General features: G+C 32.3%; 1 protein-coding gene and 1 non-coding gene across 2 annotated transcripts; one reads left to right on the forward strand and one right to left on the reverse strand.

Moving 5' to 3' along the window:
- Positions 1-10226: 10226 nt before the first annotated feature.
- LOC141701040 (uncharacterized) lies at positions 10227-15592 on the forward strand. The gene is made up of 3 exons (XM_074504688.1): positions 10227-11783; positions 11853-13121; positions 13604-15592. The coding sequence occupies exons 1-3, from the start codon at positions 10227-10229 to the stop codon at positions 15590-15592; spliced, it is 4815 nt and encodes a 1604-aa protein (XP_074360789.1).
- On the reverse strand, positions 10590-10696 carry LOC141709950 (small nucleolar RNA R71). The gene has a single exon (XR_012570499.1). It is a non-coding gene; the product is annotated as a small nucleolar RNA R71 (small nucleolar RNA).
- Positions 15593-15864: the final 272 nt, after the last annotated feature.

Raw genomic sequence — 15864 nt, forward strand, 5'->3', positions numbered from 1 at the left:
TATTTTACGCAACAGTTCCTTTATTTACCTCTTCCTCTGCATAACTAACTTATCCCACCAAATGGCAGTAATACTCGTTAACCTGATAGCCACCATCTTCACATGTTTACTCTCAGAAACACCCATAACATCAAAGAACTTGTCAACATTAATATACCAATTCAGAAACTCATCAACTTCAAGAGACCCATAAAATAATGGTATATCAGCCTTTATAATATCATTGATCCGATTACCCATATTAAACGTCAAGCCAGAATTCTCATCAACATGATATTTTTTGCCTCGAGGGACTCGGTTCTGATATTCTCTTTCCCCACTACTTTATTGATTAAGGTTATTCATGTTATTCGTCAACGTAGTTTTCCTGTTTGTCAAAGGCTTGAGAGTCGCGGTAAAAGCCGTCATAACCTCTGCAAGATCTTCTTTTATAATTGGTTTTCCCATAATGAATCGGGTTACGAAAAGGACAGGAAAAAGCCCGCTCTAATGCCAACTGATACAGCACGGAAACGTAGGAGAAGTAAGCGTTAATTCTCGCAAGAACTCTTACACGAGAAATCCTTTAAAACCTTGATACCATAAGGAAAACCTTGAATCCACAAGGGTTTTCTTGAACCCACAAGAAAGAAAAGAGCAAAACTCTTATGGTTTTAGTTTCAATAAAATATTCATTATATGTTACATTGTAAGATTGTTTATATAGGAATAGAATATCCTAAAATGAAATAAAAATAAATCCTAATTAAAAATAAAATATTACTATAAAGCGGCATGATCATGTAGTATTTAGCATGATCATGTAAAATCTCTAAATCCAATTAAACCTCTTGTTATTTTGGCATGACCTACCAATCGATAGCATGATCATGTCATTCGGTGGCGTGAGCATGCAATCATATATCTTCGACAGCGTGACCATGCAATTCTTAGCGCGATCATACCTTTGATTTTCTCGCATTCATCACACCATCGATGGGTACCAAAAATCCTCCTACATCATCTAGTAAAATATAAATTGGTTATATAGAAATCAAGTGTAGTGGTTTAGTACTTAGAAAATATAGGGTTTTTTTAGAGCAAAATTGAGTGATATTCTTGAGCGAAAACACTATATTGTAGTTGTGAAATTACATTGTAATTTCACTAGTACATATATGTTACGTCGGTAAAAAGATAATATATGTGTGTTCAATTGTGACATATAGAGAGGGGACGTATATAGTAACAAGTTTTTACATCGGGTAAAAGAGCGACGTAAAAGGTAAAATATAGACGTAAAAGGTAAAATATACGTCGGATAAAAGTGTGATGTAAAAAATCCAAAAGTATACTATTTTAGCCATATAAAATGACGTATAAAAACAAAGTAAACATCCCATAAAGTATACTCCTTCCATTCCTCCCATTGTTTTACATTTAGGTTGGGCACGGAGGTTAAGAAAAATGATAAAGTAGTGGAGGAAAGTTAAAAAAAAAGTGAGTAAAGTAGTGGGACCGATTAATATTATATGTATAAGTGGGTATAGTGGAGAGAAGTAATGGATGTAATTACTTTTTATCTTATAAAAACTTTACTATTTTTGGAAATTTTTGAAATGTAAACAATTGGAAGGGACATCCCAAAAAGGAAAGTGTAAACAGATGGGATGGACGGAGGGATTATTAGCTAACATATACTCCCTCCGTCCCCCTAAATTCTTTATATTGGGAGACGGGGGCTCGGCACGCACTTTAATGCTCTTATTAAATGTAGTTGCATAAAAAAATAATATTTTTTCTTTTAAATAAAAATATAATGTTCAAACTTTTATACAAAAAAGGAAAATTTTAAAAATAAATTACGGAAGTATACTTTATAGTTGCATTAAAATGCATGTCAATCATGTGAAAAAAACCGTAAAGAAATGAGAGGAACGGAGGTAGTATTTTTTTATCCTTTTACGTCGATTCATCTAACAGCCAACATATATTCCTTATGTTTAAAATGTCGTCAATATTTTATATGTCGTCCATGTTTTATGGGGAACCGACGTATATTGTAAAAAAAATACTTTATTGTTTCTCTGGACCCAAAAAACTGTTAAAAAATCAAAAAACTAGCTCTGACCAATGTCATACAATAAAAAATATATAATAATTGAAATTTCTCAAGTTCAAAATACAATCTTGGACTTCATAACATAATTATCATTACTTTTAAAAAAATACATCCATAATATTTATAAATTCTTGACCTAACAAGTCAGACTATACAAGAAAGCCGGGCTGATACAATACATTAAAAAATTAAGAAATTTACTCCACACAAGTTCGAAAAAAGCTATGGGATGCATATTTCATTAACATTGGAAAATAAGATTTGGTCACTTACATAAAATATTAAAGAATTATTAGGACCAAAAAATATTTATAAATTTAACAAGAGAATGTAGAATGTAGATAGAAAAATTTCCACAATCCTATATTAGCATAACCTCTAGTAGAAGAAGGTCATTTGACATTGCGTTATCTAACTACCATTGTATAATAAACATTGAAAAGTATAAGAAGGTTCGTTAAAAAAATAAAAATGCAATCAAGTCAAAGAAAAATATTAGATCGTAAAATAAGTAAAATTAAAATCTAATTTAAAATATCAAGTGAAAAATAAGATATCAAGAGTTACAAACAAATCATAATTGGTATAGGCACATTTGGTAATCTTATAAAGCTTGTAAACTAGACTTCCACCAATGTTCTCATTTTTTTCTCTGATGTTCACCTTTTTTCCAACTACAACCATAAAAAAATCCCATCCTTATAAATTAACTAAACATTCACGATCAAATCAATATTTTTTTATGAACGCAACATATTTTCGATTTTAATATTATTTCTTACCTTATGGAATTTACGGAGTCCTTGCTGTCTTCTTTTTCTTTGCAGCATGCCCTTCTTTTGTGTCCTTTATGAAAACAATAATAACATAGTTGGGTATTGAAATTGTAATGGGGTAATATAAAGCATTTACTCACTAAATTATTGAAATAAGGAAAACAAACCTCCGAAATCTAAAAATTTAACTCGGTCCCTTGAAGAGTGAATCCGTTTTGAACTTAATGAGTGCACTCAAATCGATGGATATGCCAAAGTTGTGAAAAGTAGAACTCAACAATCCCACATTCTCCTGCAAGATTAAAAACAAACTTCTTGGACTATCAAAGCATTGATCAGGATTTATAGAAAACCATCACGGTGGATGACAAGTGGATGAAGTTGTCTTTCAAATTTGTAAAGATTAGTTTTTTCAAGTTCATTTTCGGCATTTTCGGGATCAAATATTTTCAGGTTCAGGAACTACTGAATATATTTTATAAAAAAATGTATGTTCCAAAAATAACCTATGTTCAAAGTATTTGATGATTGAGATTTGTTGTAAAATATGCATGATAAATATGATTCTCACACTTCAGATTGCTATTAAATTATGTTATACTTGTTACTTGCGTACATCCAACACCCACAATTTTGTATCTAATTGATCTCACAAAATAAGAAGTACGACATATGGTTAATATCGACTGACCAATACGAAGTATACCATCTTCTGAAAAAGATCAATATTCATGATCATTCAATTTATCCACTTTAGTCATTACCAACACCAAATCACATTATGGTCGTCTCAAATTCAGCTTAGCTTTTTTGAATATTTCCTGATCGAGTCTACTAACCAAAATCCTCATTTAAAATCGAAGTTGATACATATGTGTGCACATGTCATTATATATATGTCAAGGAACCCACAACCACGAGCATGTAATCGTTCTTGTACTCCTTCATTTCCTTTGTTGACAATTTTAATCGACCACACAACTTTTTTTAACTTCTCATGCAGTTGAGACGAATCCTGCAATAAAATGACAATTTAATCTTAAAAAATATTTATAGTGCAGATATTTCATACGCTTTATAAAAAAATAATTTATTACTATAGACAATTGCAAAATATTTTCACTTTAACTAACTTGTAAAATAAATCATTGAGATTTTGTAATTTAATTTACTATTCTGTTACAAAGTGTGATAGGTTAGTAATTACCAGAAAAGATGATTGGACCGACGATGAATAGGACAATGCCACAATGAAACCCTAATCGAGTTAAAACCACTCTACATGCACAGCTTATCTCCTAGTTAGATAAACTGTAACGCTAATTCCATTCCATTTTTCCAGCTTTGTGGCCTCCTTGTTGTTTTTCCTTTTTGTATTTATTTTTATATTTATTTATTTACTATAATTTAATTTTAAATATATTTAATATCTAACTAAAATTAATAAAGTAATATAAAGCATGTTTAATGTGTTAACTAATAGATGTAGTTAACTTTAATAATATTGTTTAATATATGGTGTTAGTGGGATTCTAACCCATACGCTGTTTAGAATAATTTTAAAATTAAATTAATGGTTCTTGTCAACTTAATTTGAAAAATCTTACGGTTGAAACTAAAAAGGATAACCAAAATTAGAGGTTAACCAAACTACAAACTAAACATCATTCTGGTTAATATAATTTAGTATAGATAAGCTTAAATTTTAACCCACCATATAAATATAAAATTCTTTTACACACAGTTAGTTGTTATTGTCAACAACCTACTTTATTTTACGGAGAAGATAACAACTGCAAATTAATTTCATATGATTGTTTTCTTATTCTTCAAACCAAGATGTATCATCATATTGTTGACAATACCAGTTTTCTATAATCTTCCAATTATCATACAACCCGAGTGACACATTCATTTGGATACTTCAGTTTCCGTAATATATGCATGTCGACTTTAAAATTTATATTTGCATCATATTCTTTATTATTATCTCTGAACGAAACTTTAGCTCTGTTACCACTCGTTGAAAACGTGAATGAGCTCACTAAAATTATTTCAACAAAATCACCACTCACTTTTATATTTTAACTTTAAAAAGCTACAACTTTCACACACAAATGGAGTTACTTCTTTTTTTTCACTCCACACAATTGTTGTGTGTTTCTTCTTTTTCTTATAACTAGCTTTATAGCTTGTACGAGGCACAGACATGATCTAGTGTCAACTATAATAAAATTTGTATATGTGTTTATGAAATAAAATATATTTTCTCTTACGAGAATTTATTATTATTTTTGTATAGTTTTTGCTGTAAGGATGAGTTTTTTTCGGCCTTTGTATTTTATAGCGCATATGTGATATAGCCATTTTTAAAACTCATATGTTAATGAAATGCATAAATGTTATTAGAATTGAAAAATATGGTGTAATGTGAGATGCACTTCATTTCAATTTTGTATTTTTGTAAGAGATATACTTAAAAATGTTTAATTTTTTTAAATTTCATAATCGTTACCGTAGAACATGGAAATTCATTATTTGACAAGATCATGTTAATCGATTATAAAAAAATTGAGTTCATTTGTGTTATTTACCTTAATTTTTTATATCTTAAATGTATGTATGTCTATATGTATGTATGTATGTATGTATGTATGTATGTACGTATGTATTTGAATGTTAATTATGTGAAAATGAGTTATAGGATAATTAGTCTGACACAAAAGTACCTATGTGTTGTGAACTTATAATTCAAGTATTATACGTATCTAAATAAGAATACGATATTTATTTTTTCGTTCGAAATAGAATTTCTTGTACTGAAATCGGAATTGCACACAATATATTAAATGCGATAATTATAAATATATAAAATTATAATAATATTAAAATTTTAGTCTATACTTATAAAAATATATATGTAGTTATAAGTATAACTTTTTAATATACAATAATGGAGTAATAATAAATATATAAATTTAGTAATTAATGACATAGATGTAATTAATATATATATGTTATTAAATTTGATATTTATCAATACATATTCATGAGAGGTACTTAAGTAATTTCAAATTATTAAATTGTCTTATCGAAACCCCCTAGTTGCTCTATCTCTTCTATATATAATAGGTGAACAATGAGATAATTAGTAAGATTAATAAGTCTCATTAAAAAGACTAAACTACCCATATTTTTAATATTTATATAAAAAATATGATTTGTGGGAATCGAACTCGAGATATTTCATTCACCTATACAACCTCATACCACTACAATATATTGTCACGTGTGTTTTTTATCATACACCTAATATGTAAGTGTGTTAAATAAATATTTTATTTAACTTTAAAGATAGTTATTTGAATTCCGCAAAAACAGATAGTTACTTGAATATTTATACAGTTAATTTTAAATAATTGAATTTCGGATACAAAATTAGACATAGTACATAAATGAATTATTATCTTATTTATTAATCTTTTTTTAGTTTGAAAATATACCTCATATATTTTTAACATATTTTATTATTATAAAAAGTAATTAAAATTTACATATATAATTTTAAAGAAAATATTGAAAATAAAATCTATAATGGTATCACATATTTAGATGAGTGCGAATTATAATGACTCAATGCATTTTAATTTATTTCGAATTTGAAATCAGAACTTGGTTCATTCTTCAAAAAATACTCGAAATTTGACTACATGACCCGACCGAAAAATTTCGTCACATTCTACGTTTAGTAAATTTAAAATACAAGTTCGGCAAGAATATATTACCAATAATATAATTTTTTAATATCTTATGTTAATATAAATTAATATGTTTGAGATGTTTATAAAATCAAGTCAATTGATTATTTGTATTAAAATTACTAACTTCGCTCGTAGCGCATTATTATTTTTAGGACTTGTCCCGATTTTAAAAATATTTGAAATTTGATATGAGAACTGACGAGATTTGTTAAAACTACGGTGATATATTAAATCGAATTATTTTTCATTTTCACTTAAAAAAACTAGCTTTTAAAAAAAATCTTTTAGATAAACAATATTTATTGATCAAGATAATATTGTACAATATTTGTTAACTTATATATTTTGATTTTTGTAACTCTTATATTAATGTCATGATTTTAATATGATCATTAATTTTGATGTTACAAAATTAAATACTTTTATAAGTTATAAGTTGATTTTCCCTATAAAAAGAGGTCATGCCTCATTGGTTTTAGACACACAAGACCTCATTGGTTTTAGACAAACAAAAAAATCATACAAGTCTTATTTTCTTGCTTTCCTCTTAGAGCTCTAGGTTCTTGTTTCTGTGAGATAGAAAGTAGTATTTGTTTGGCTCGTAAAAGGTGGGTTGATAATCACATATTTTTGCATAATTTCATACATATTTATTGCTTGCTTTCATATTTTAAATAAATTAATTTGTTGCATTCTCATCATTTTGTAGATATTTGGAAAAATGAGAAATTTGAAGTAAAAGGGAGAAAAGGGCAAAAATGGAAGAAATATAATGTCACCAAGCAACTTGGAGAAAAAGCCAAAAGAGATAGTTGGTGGAAATCAATGGTCAAGATCAACACAACCCACCTCTCACTTGGATGGCCAAGATTCACCCAACTATATCCTAAACCCTACTTTTTAGCTATAAATACCCCCCTTCTCCCTTGTATTCCTCAACCTTAGTTATATCTTAGTTTACCCCTAAATTTAGTAGTAGTCTCTCTTTTCAATTTCTAGATCTAGTTTTCATTTCCATTGTAGTAGCTTTCAATTTCTTGTAAACACACCCTCTTTAATTAATATCATTCAAGTCTTTTTACTAAATCTTCTCCTCTACTTTCATGTCTTGTTGTTAGTTGGGTTATGATATCTTTTAAAGTCCTACAAGGTATATACTTTGGGAGATGAAAGGAGCCCTTTTGAATAATAATTGTCTTAAATTTTAGATCTACTTTATTTTTGTTTCTTTATTTCATTTCCGGCACTTAACATTTTTCTGGCGATTAACATACTTGATACAACCTCAGTTTGTGTTGGGTGGTGCTTTCTGTTATTTTTATAGTTCTATTTTATGTTAATTTCGGTCCAAACCAGTTTTGGATCCGAGGTTGTTGCTTTGTTTACTCAACTCAGTTTACCGGTTTTAGCTTATTACCAGTCATTTTCTTTTTTATTTATTTTTCTCTTTTTTTTGAATTTTTATCTTTCCATGTTTCATTTTACCAGTTCATTTATTCATGCTCATTATTATCCTTCAGCTCAACTTTCTTTTGTCTTAAATTTTGGCCCATCTCATTTGCTTCCTTTATTATCTTCATTAGTATTAGTTATTAATTAGTGTTAATCAAACCTGCCTTTATTTCTCCATACTCTATAGTAGTTAGTATAGTAGCATCAATTGATTTTGGTTTAATTGTGTGTTTACATTTAGTAGTACTATATTACTTCTACTACTTTCGTTGAATCTTCTTACCTATTTAATTGTGATCCATAATTGCTTTCTGTTTAAATCCCTTAGCAGGCCCATGAATTACTAGCCCTTTTGTTATGTCTATGTTAAACCCAAATGGTCAAACTAGTTATGCTACGTAACTTGTTGTTTAGATAGCTATGTTAATAGTAATTAACATCGTCTTTACTTCCATTTTAAGTCAATCACTACATTAATCATTAGTACATCTTTAAATGCATGCTTTTAGTTCTCCCGTACATATTTTAATTTCTAATTCACATCTTATGCTCTCATTAATTTGTAGTTAGTAATGATAATTAATGTTAATTAAATTATCCACTTGCAAGAGTTAATTACGTAGTTGGTTTGAATTAGAGCTTCTAGCCCATGTTCCCTCTTCTGGCCCATTTTCCTTAATTTCCTCTTGGTGGCCCAATGCATGCTTTCTCCCTTTGTTCTTTTTAGTATTCATTTAAATAACAAAACACGTACTAGTTTCTAGTTTCTGTTAATAGTTTCTATTAGCAGCATCCAACAACAGTAGTTATCAAATATTTAGTTTTTTTTTTCTCTGATCTAATAGGTTCTATTTTTTTTCTTTTTCTTGCTTTGATTTTAGTGTTTTAGTTAATTAATTGCATAGGTTTCTTTTAAGTAATAATTAAATCTTCTCTCATAATTTAATTGGTCTAGTTCGCCTAAATTAGAAATTAAGGTTTTGCGAAAAATATTTAGTCTCTGCGGAACGAATCTCAAATATTAAAACGAAAATTGTGCGCTTGCAATTAAAATGTTTATTTTTGGCACATCAAGTTTTTGGCGCCGCTTCCGGGGACTATAATTATTTTTCGCGCCTTAATTTTTAATTTTTCGAATTAGTTTTACTTGCTCTCTTTGTTTAATTTTTTTTTTTTAGAAAATTGAAGATTTGGAAAGCTCGTTGGGACTCCGAAAATTGCCGAGGCTCGAAGGAATTTTTGGAAGCTTGCTTGGTTAACCCGTATCTCTCTCTTTTCGTATTTTTCACTAGTTAAACAAATCACAAAAAAAATGAAAATTCAAAAAAAAAAATTAGTTAGTTAAATACATAATTATTGCATCATGCATTTGTTCACCTAGGAGCACATCATCTTAGATTTTATTTTCTTATTTTTAATTTTTCGTACCTTATAAATTGTGGTGATTGCTGGAGGACCCAAGGTACGTTAAATTTCTTCTTTTCTTTAGTTAAGACACGTAGTTTAAAGCATCCATAATTGTTTATCGCTTTTATATCTCGTTGTGTGTTGCATCATTTAAATAAACTTTAAGGGCAAAACCACATCACAAGATAAGGGGAGGGATTTCATCACTCTTTCCTTGGCCCACAACCATTAAATCCATCATTTTGCATACCATAGCCTTTTTAATAAAATTAAGTAGACATTAGCCCCTACGACTTCGCGCTCAACTAGGAAGAAAACCTGAAACGATCAAATCTCTAAGTATTCATTCTTTGGTGTCTAGGCTAGTGAAAGCTTACCTGGCCATTTAGATTTGGTGACTAGGCTGGTGATTAGCCTCTTGGCAATGCTTGCACCTACCTGGCCAAATCAGAAAGAATACTTTTAGTTTTGTGAATTTTAGTAATATCTTTTTGTTAGGAGCAAGTCTAGAGTTTTTTTTTAGGGAACCATAGATTTAGAATTTTTCTTTCGATTTTTCACCCCTTCTTTTGCGTGTTTTAAATTTATGCACTTATTTGCTACTTGATTCCTATCCTGTTTATGCGTACTACGTGGATTAGAGATAATTCATCTAGGTTAGTGAGACCAATTGAGCGTACTTCCTCATCGGAATCCGAACCCGTAGAAATTCTTGAACCCGTAGTAAACATGGCAGTTTCTCTTAAGGATCGTTGTTACCCCGCCCGTTCGGCCCAACCTTCTTGTATTACTCTCCCACCGGTTAATGGTAATGATTTTGAAATTAAAGGTCATCACATTAGCATGTTACCTAAATTTACCGGGAGTGAAGGTGAGGATCCGTATCTTTTTATTCATGAATTCGAGGAGGTTTGTGCCTTACAAAAACTCCAACAATTAACCGAGGATTCCATTAGGCTTAGACTAATCAATTTCGCTCTTAAAGAAAATGCTAAAAAATGGTTATATAGCCTACCGGTTAATTCTATTTCAACTTGGGAGGGATTCGTAGTCATTTTTCTAAAAAAATATTTTCCAAATCATAAGACTACGAGACTTACAAATGAGATTAATCAATTTCATCAAAAGGAAAACGAGTCTTTTTGGAAATATTTTGATAGATTTAAAAATCTTTTGTCCCAATGTCCCCACCACGGAATAGAAAAGTGGAGACTTTGTAAAATTGTTTACGAGGCCTTAGATAGTTCTACAACCGCGTTGTTAGAGTCTATGTGCCAAGGCAAATTCATGGAAAAAGACGAGGATCAGGGTTGGGAATTTTTCGAGGAACTAGCAAAAAAGACCATGTTGTGGGAGTCTACTAGGGAGCCGAATAGGGAGCCTAGTAAGCACAATGAAACACTCGGTTCATTAGCTAACAAAGGCTTGCATTTAGTTGGTAATTCTATAGCAACCGAAGCGAAGTTAGCTACTCTCACTAGAAGATTAGAAGCTTTAGAAACCACTAATGCCCCTTCCCAGGCATCTATGTGTGCGAACTATAACTCTCATAGTCATGGACCTCAAAACTTTCAAGAGTTTGAGCAAGTGAATGCTATGTTTCAACCTAGACCTAGGAATGACCCTTTTGCACCCACATACAATCCCGGGTGGAAGAACCACCCAAATTTTTCATGGACCCAAGGCCAAAACTACCAATCTTCTCAACCCACATTTCAAAATCCTAATCCAAACTCTTACCCCACTTCTAGTCAAAATCCTTATCCAAACCCAATTCAAGCACCCTTGAATCCTCCCGGGTTTAATGATTCAGATAAGAGACTTAATTCCTTAGAAAAGAGTATTGAGGCTTTGCTAAAATCTCAAACTAATTTGACTCAATCTCAACAAGCCTTCATGCAAACCATGACCCAAGATAGGCAATTATTGAATTCCAATGCCCAAGCCATATCTAAGTTAGAGGTTCAAATGAGTCAATTAGCTAACACGATTTGTGAGCGCGAGAAGAATAAGTTTCCAAGTAAGCCCGAGGTGAATCCTAAATTTCCGCTTAATCAAAGACCTCATGATGTGAACGCCATCATCTCTCTATGGTCGGGAAATAAAGTGAGAAATCGAGTTGGTGTTGATGCTAACAAAGAAGAGAATTCGAGTCTGGAACCTAATCCCTCACTTTTGAGTCCGAGTCTAGATCACTCAAAGCAACCCGAGAATTTCGAGTCTAGCGAAACACCTCATTCGATTGCACCACCTTCAAAACCTAGCCCCAATTTGTCTACTGAAAGAGTCTTTACGCCGAAAGCTCCGTATCCTCAATGATTTATTTCGAACAAACAATCGACTCAAGTAGACAAGATCTTAGAAGTTTTCAAGCAAGTTAAGGTCAACATTCCTCTTTTAGATGCCATTCAACAAATTCCTTTGTATGCTAAGTTTCTAAAAGAGTTGTGCACTCATAAACGAACCACTCATGTTCCTAAAAAAGCCTTTTTGACCTCTCAAGTTAGTTCGATTCTCTCGAATGAAATTCCGGTGAAATATAAGGACCCCGGTTGTCCTACTATTTCTTGTGTCATAGGCAACACTTTTGTTGACAAAGCTTTACTTGACTTAGGTGCTAGTGTGAATCTTCTTCCGTATTCTGTCTACCAAGAATTAGGTCTAGGTGAACTTCAAAAGACCAATGTCACACTTCAATTAGCTGACCGTTCTATCAAAATTCCTAAGGGAATAATTAAAGACGTGTTAATTAAGGTTGGTGATTTTGTTTTTCCCGTTGATTTTGTGGTCCTAGAAACTGAACCGGTCAAAAATCCTAAAAATCAAATTCCGATCATTCTAGGAAGACCTTTTCTAGCCACATCCAATGCCTTGATTAATTGTAGGAACGGTTTAATGAAACTAACATTTGGAAATATGACCATTGATCTCAATATTTTTCATGTCGGAAACCAACCCAATGACTATTTTGACCAACACATGGAAATTAATTTAATTGATAAAATGCTTGATCATGAAACCATGAGTGTCGATGATGCTCTTGACTTTTGCTTAAATCATTTTGGTAAAAATTGGGTTGATTCCGATTACACTAATGAGGTCAATGATATGTTAGAGTCCACCATTCCTACAACTAACCAAGAGCTTGAACCACTTCCTTTGTCCCTTTATCAAGCTAGTCAACCAGTTGAGCCAAGTCCACCAGAATTAGAACTCAAACATCTTCCTAACACTCTTAAGTACAAGTTTCTTGGTCCTAATAAATCTTTTCCCGTTATAATTTCTTCTAATTTGACCCCATCTCAAGAAGAGGAACTTTTAAGTGTGCTTAAAGAGAATAAGGAAGCCATAGGTTGGAGTATTTCTGATATTAAAGGAATTAGTCCGGCAATTGTCCAACATAGGATTCACTTAGTTGATGATGCTAAACCAGTTAGGGAGCCACAAAGGAGGTTGAACCCAACTTTGATGGAAGTTGTTAGGAAGGAAATTCTTAAGTGCCTCGATAATGGGATCATCTTTCCCATTTCTGATAGCTCATGGGTGAGTCCGATTCAAGTAGTACCTAAGAAATCGGGTATTACTGTAGTGACCAACGAGAATGACGAGCAAGTTCCCACTCGTGTTCAATCTGGTTGGAGAGTGTGTATAGATTATAGGAAACTCAATTCTGCCACTAGAAAAGATCACTTTCCTTTACCATTCATCGATCAAATGCTAGAAAGGTTAGCGGGTCATTCTACTATTGCTTCCTAGATGGTTTTTCCGGCTATTTTCAAATCCCCATTGCTCCCGAAGATCAAGAAAAGACCACGTTCACATGTCCTTTCGGAACGTTCGCTTATCGTCGTCTAGCTTTCGGTTTGACCACGGCCCCTGCTACATTTCAACGATGCATGATGAGCATTTTTTCCGATATGGTAGGTGAATTCCTAGAAATTTTCATAGATGACTTTTCCATCTTTGGTTCTTCTTTTCATCAATGTCTAAACCATCTTGACTTAGTTTTAAAAAGGTGTAAAAAAACGAACCTCGTTCTTAATTGGGAAAAATGTCATTTCATGGTTAAAGAAGGAATTGTTCTTGGTCATAAAATCTCGGAAAAGGGAATTGAAGTTGATAAAGCTAAAATTGATCTCATTGCTAGTCTCCCTCCACCAAAATCGGTGAAAGCAATTCGCTCTTTTTTAGGACATGCGGGGTTTTATAGGCGTTTCATTAAGGATTTTAGTAAAAAGGTAAGACCTTTGACCAATCTTCTTTCAAAAGATGTCAAATTTGAGTTTAATAGTGATTGTTTACAATCTTTTGAACACCTTAAGAAAGAACTGATTTCATCCCCGATAATTAAATCTCCCGATTGGAATGAGCCTTTTGAGTTGATGTGTGATGCCTCCGACTATGCAGTTGGGGCAGTTTTAGGGCAACGAATCAATAAGATACCTCATGTCATATACTACGCTAGCAAGACCTTAAATGATGCCCAACTTAATTACTCAACCACCGAAAAAGAGCTTCTAGCCGTAGTATTTGCCCTCGAGAAGTTCCGGTCTTATCTTATTGGTTCGAAAATCATTGTTTACACTGATCATGCCGCCCTTCGATATCTTTTCTTGAAAAAGGACTCAAAAGCTCATTTGATTAGGTGGATCTTGTTGCTTCAAGAATTTGACCTAGAAATTAGGGATAAGAAAGGGTCTGAAAATGTCGTTGCCGATCATCTTTCTCGATTGGTAGTAGAGTCAACCGTTGACTTGCCTTTGAATGAATCTTTTCCGGATGAACACCTTCTTTCTATCTCTACCCTCCCTTGGTTTGCCGACATTGTTAATTACCTTGTCACCGGCAACATTCCGACTCATTGGTCCAAGCAAGATAAATCCAAATTCTTTTCACAAGGCAAATACTTCTTTTGGGATGACTCTTATCTCTTCAAGTATTGCCCGGATCAAATCACTAGAAGGTGTGTCCCAAATCACGAGTTTAGAAGTGTCCTTTCTTTTTGTCATGATCAAGCTTGTGGAGGACATTTTAGTGCCAAAAAGACGGCGGCTAAGATACTCCAAAGTGGTTTTTATTGGCCTAGTTTATTTAAAGATTCCGCGGAATTCTGTGCCGCTTGTAGTAGGTGTCAACATTTAGGAAAGATCACAAGACGTAATATGATGCCAATGAATCCGATCCTAATTATCGAAATTTTCGATGTTTGGGGGATAGATTTTATGGGCCCATTTCCTTGTTCATTTGGCAACCTCTACATTCTCTTAGCGGTCGATTATGTATCTAAGTGGGTCGAAGCCATTCCAACTAAGTCTAATGACAATAAGGTCGTTCTTAAATTCTTAAAAGAGAATATCTTTTCTCGATTTGGTACGCCTAGAGCTATCATTAGTGATCAAGGCAAATATTTCAAGAACCATCAATTTGAGTCTCTCTTAAAGAAGTACTCGATCACTCATAAATTGGCCACCCCTTATCATCCTCAAACTAGTGGTCAAGTTGAAGTCTCAAATAGGCAAATCAAACAGATTTTAGAAAAGACTGTCAACTCGAATAGGAAGGATTGGTCAACTAAGTTGATAGATGCTTTATGGGCCTATAGGACCGCGTATAAGACTATCTTGGGTATGTCCCCTTATCGGCTTGTGTTTGGTAAAGCTTGTCATTTGCCGGTTGAACTTGAACATCGAGCCTTGTGGGCCATTAGGGAGTTGAATTTTGATTTATCCACTGCTGGTAGTCATAGGAAGTTGCAGTTGTCTGAGTTAGAGGAAATAAGAAATGATGCTTATGAAAATGCTAAAATCTATAAAGAAAGAACCAAAGTTTTTCATGATAAATTAATTTTGAGAAAATCCTTTTCTCCCGGTCAAAAGGTTCTTTTGTACAATTCTAGGCTTCATTTATTTCCCGAAAAATTGAGATCTAGATGGGAGGGACCTTACATTGTTAAAGTAGTTTTTCCTCATGGTGCTATTGAAATTGAAAATCTTAAAAATGGTGAAATATTCAAAGTTAATGGACAACGTCTCAAACCATTTTTAGAGTTGCCAGTCGATTCCGAGGAAGAGGTCATCAACCTCATTGACCCATGATCAAGTAAGTCTCTTTCAGTAGGTAGTTTTAACTCTCTCCATCCCTTATCAGGTATATTCTCATCATTTTCCTTGCTTATTTCTCTCTTTTGCATACATTGAGGACAATGCATGATTTAGGTATGGGGGAGGGTTTTAGTGTAATTCAAAAAAAAATCCAAAAAAAAAAAAATTTCAAAAAATCAAAAAATTCAAAAAAATAGAAATATTTTTAGCTAAGTTGTCTTACTCTCTCTTGAACTTTAGTAGCAGTTGGTGTTATCATGTTTTCA

The sequence above is a fragment of the Apium graveolens genome, chromosome 2 (assembly GCF_009905375.1).
Source record: "Apium graveolens cultivar Ventura chromosome 2, ASM990537v1, whole genome shotgun sequence".
NCBI lineage: Eukaryota > Viridiplantae > Streptophyta > Magnoliopsida > Apiales > Apiaceae > Apium > Apium graveolens.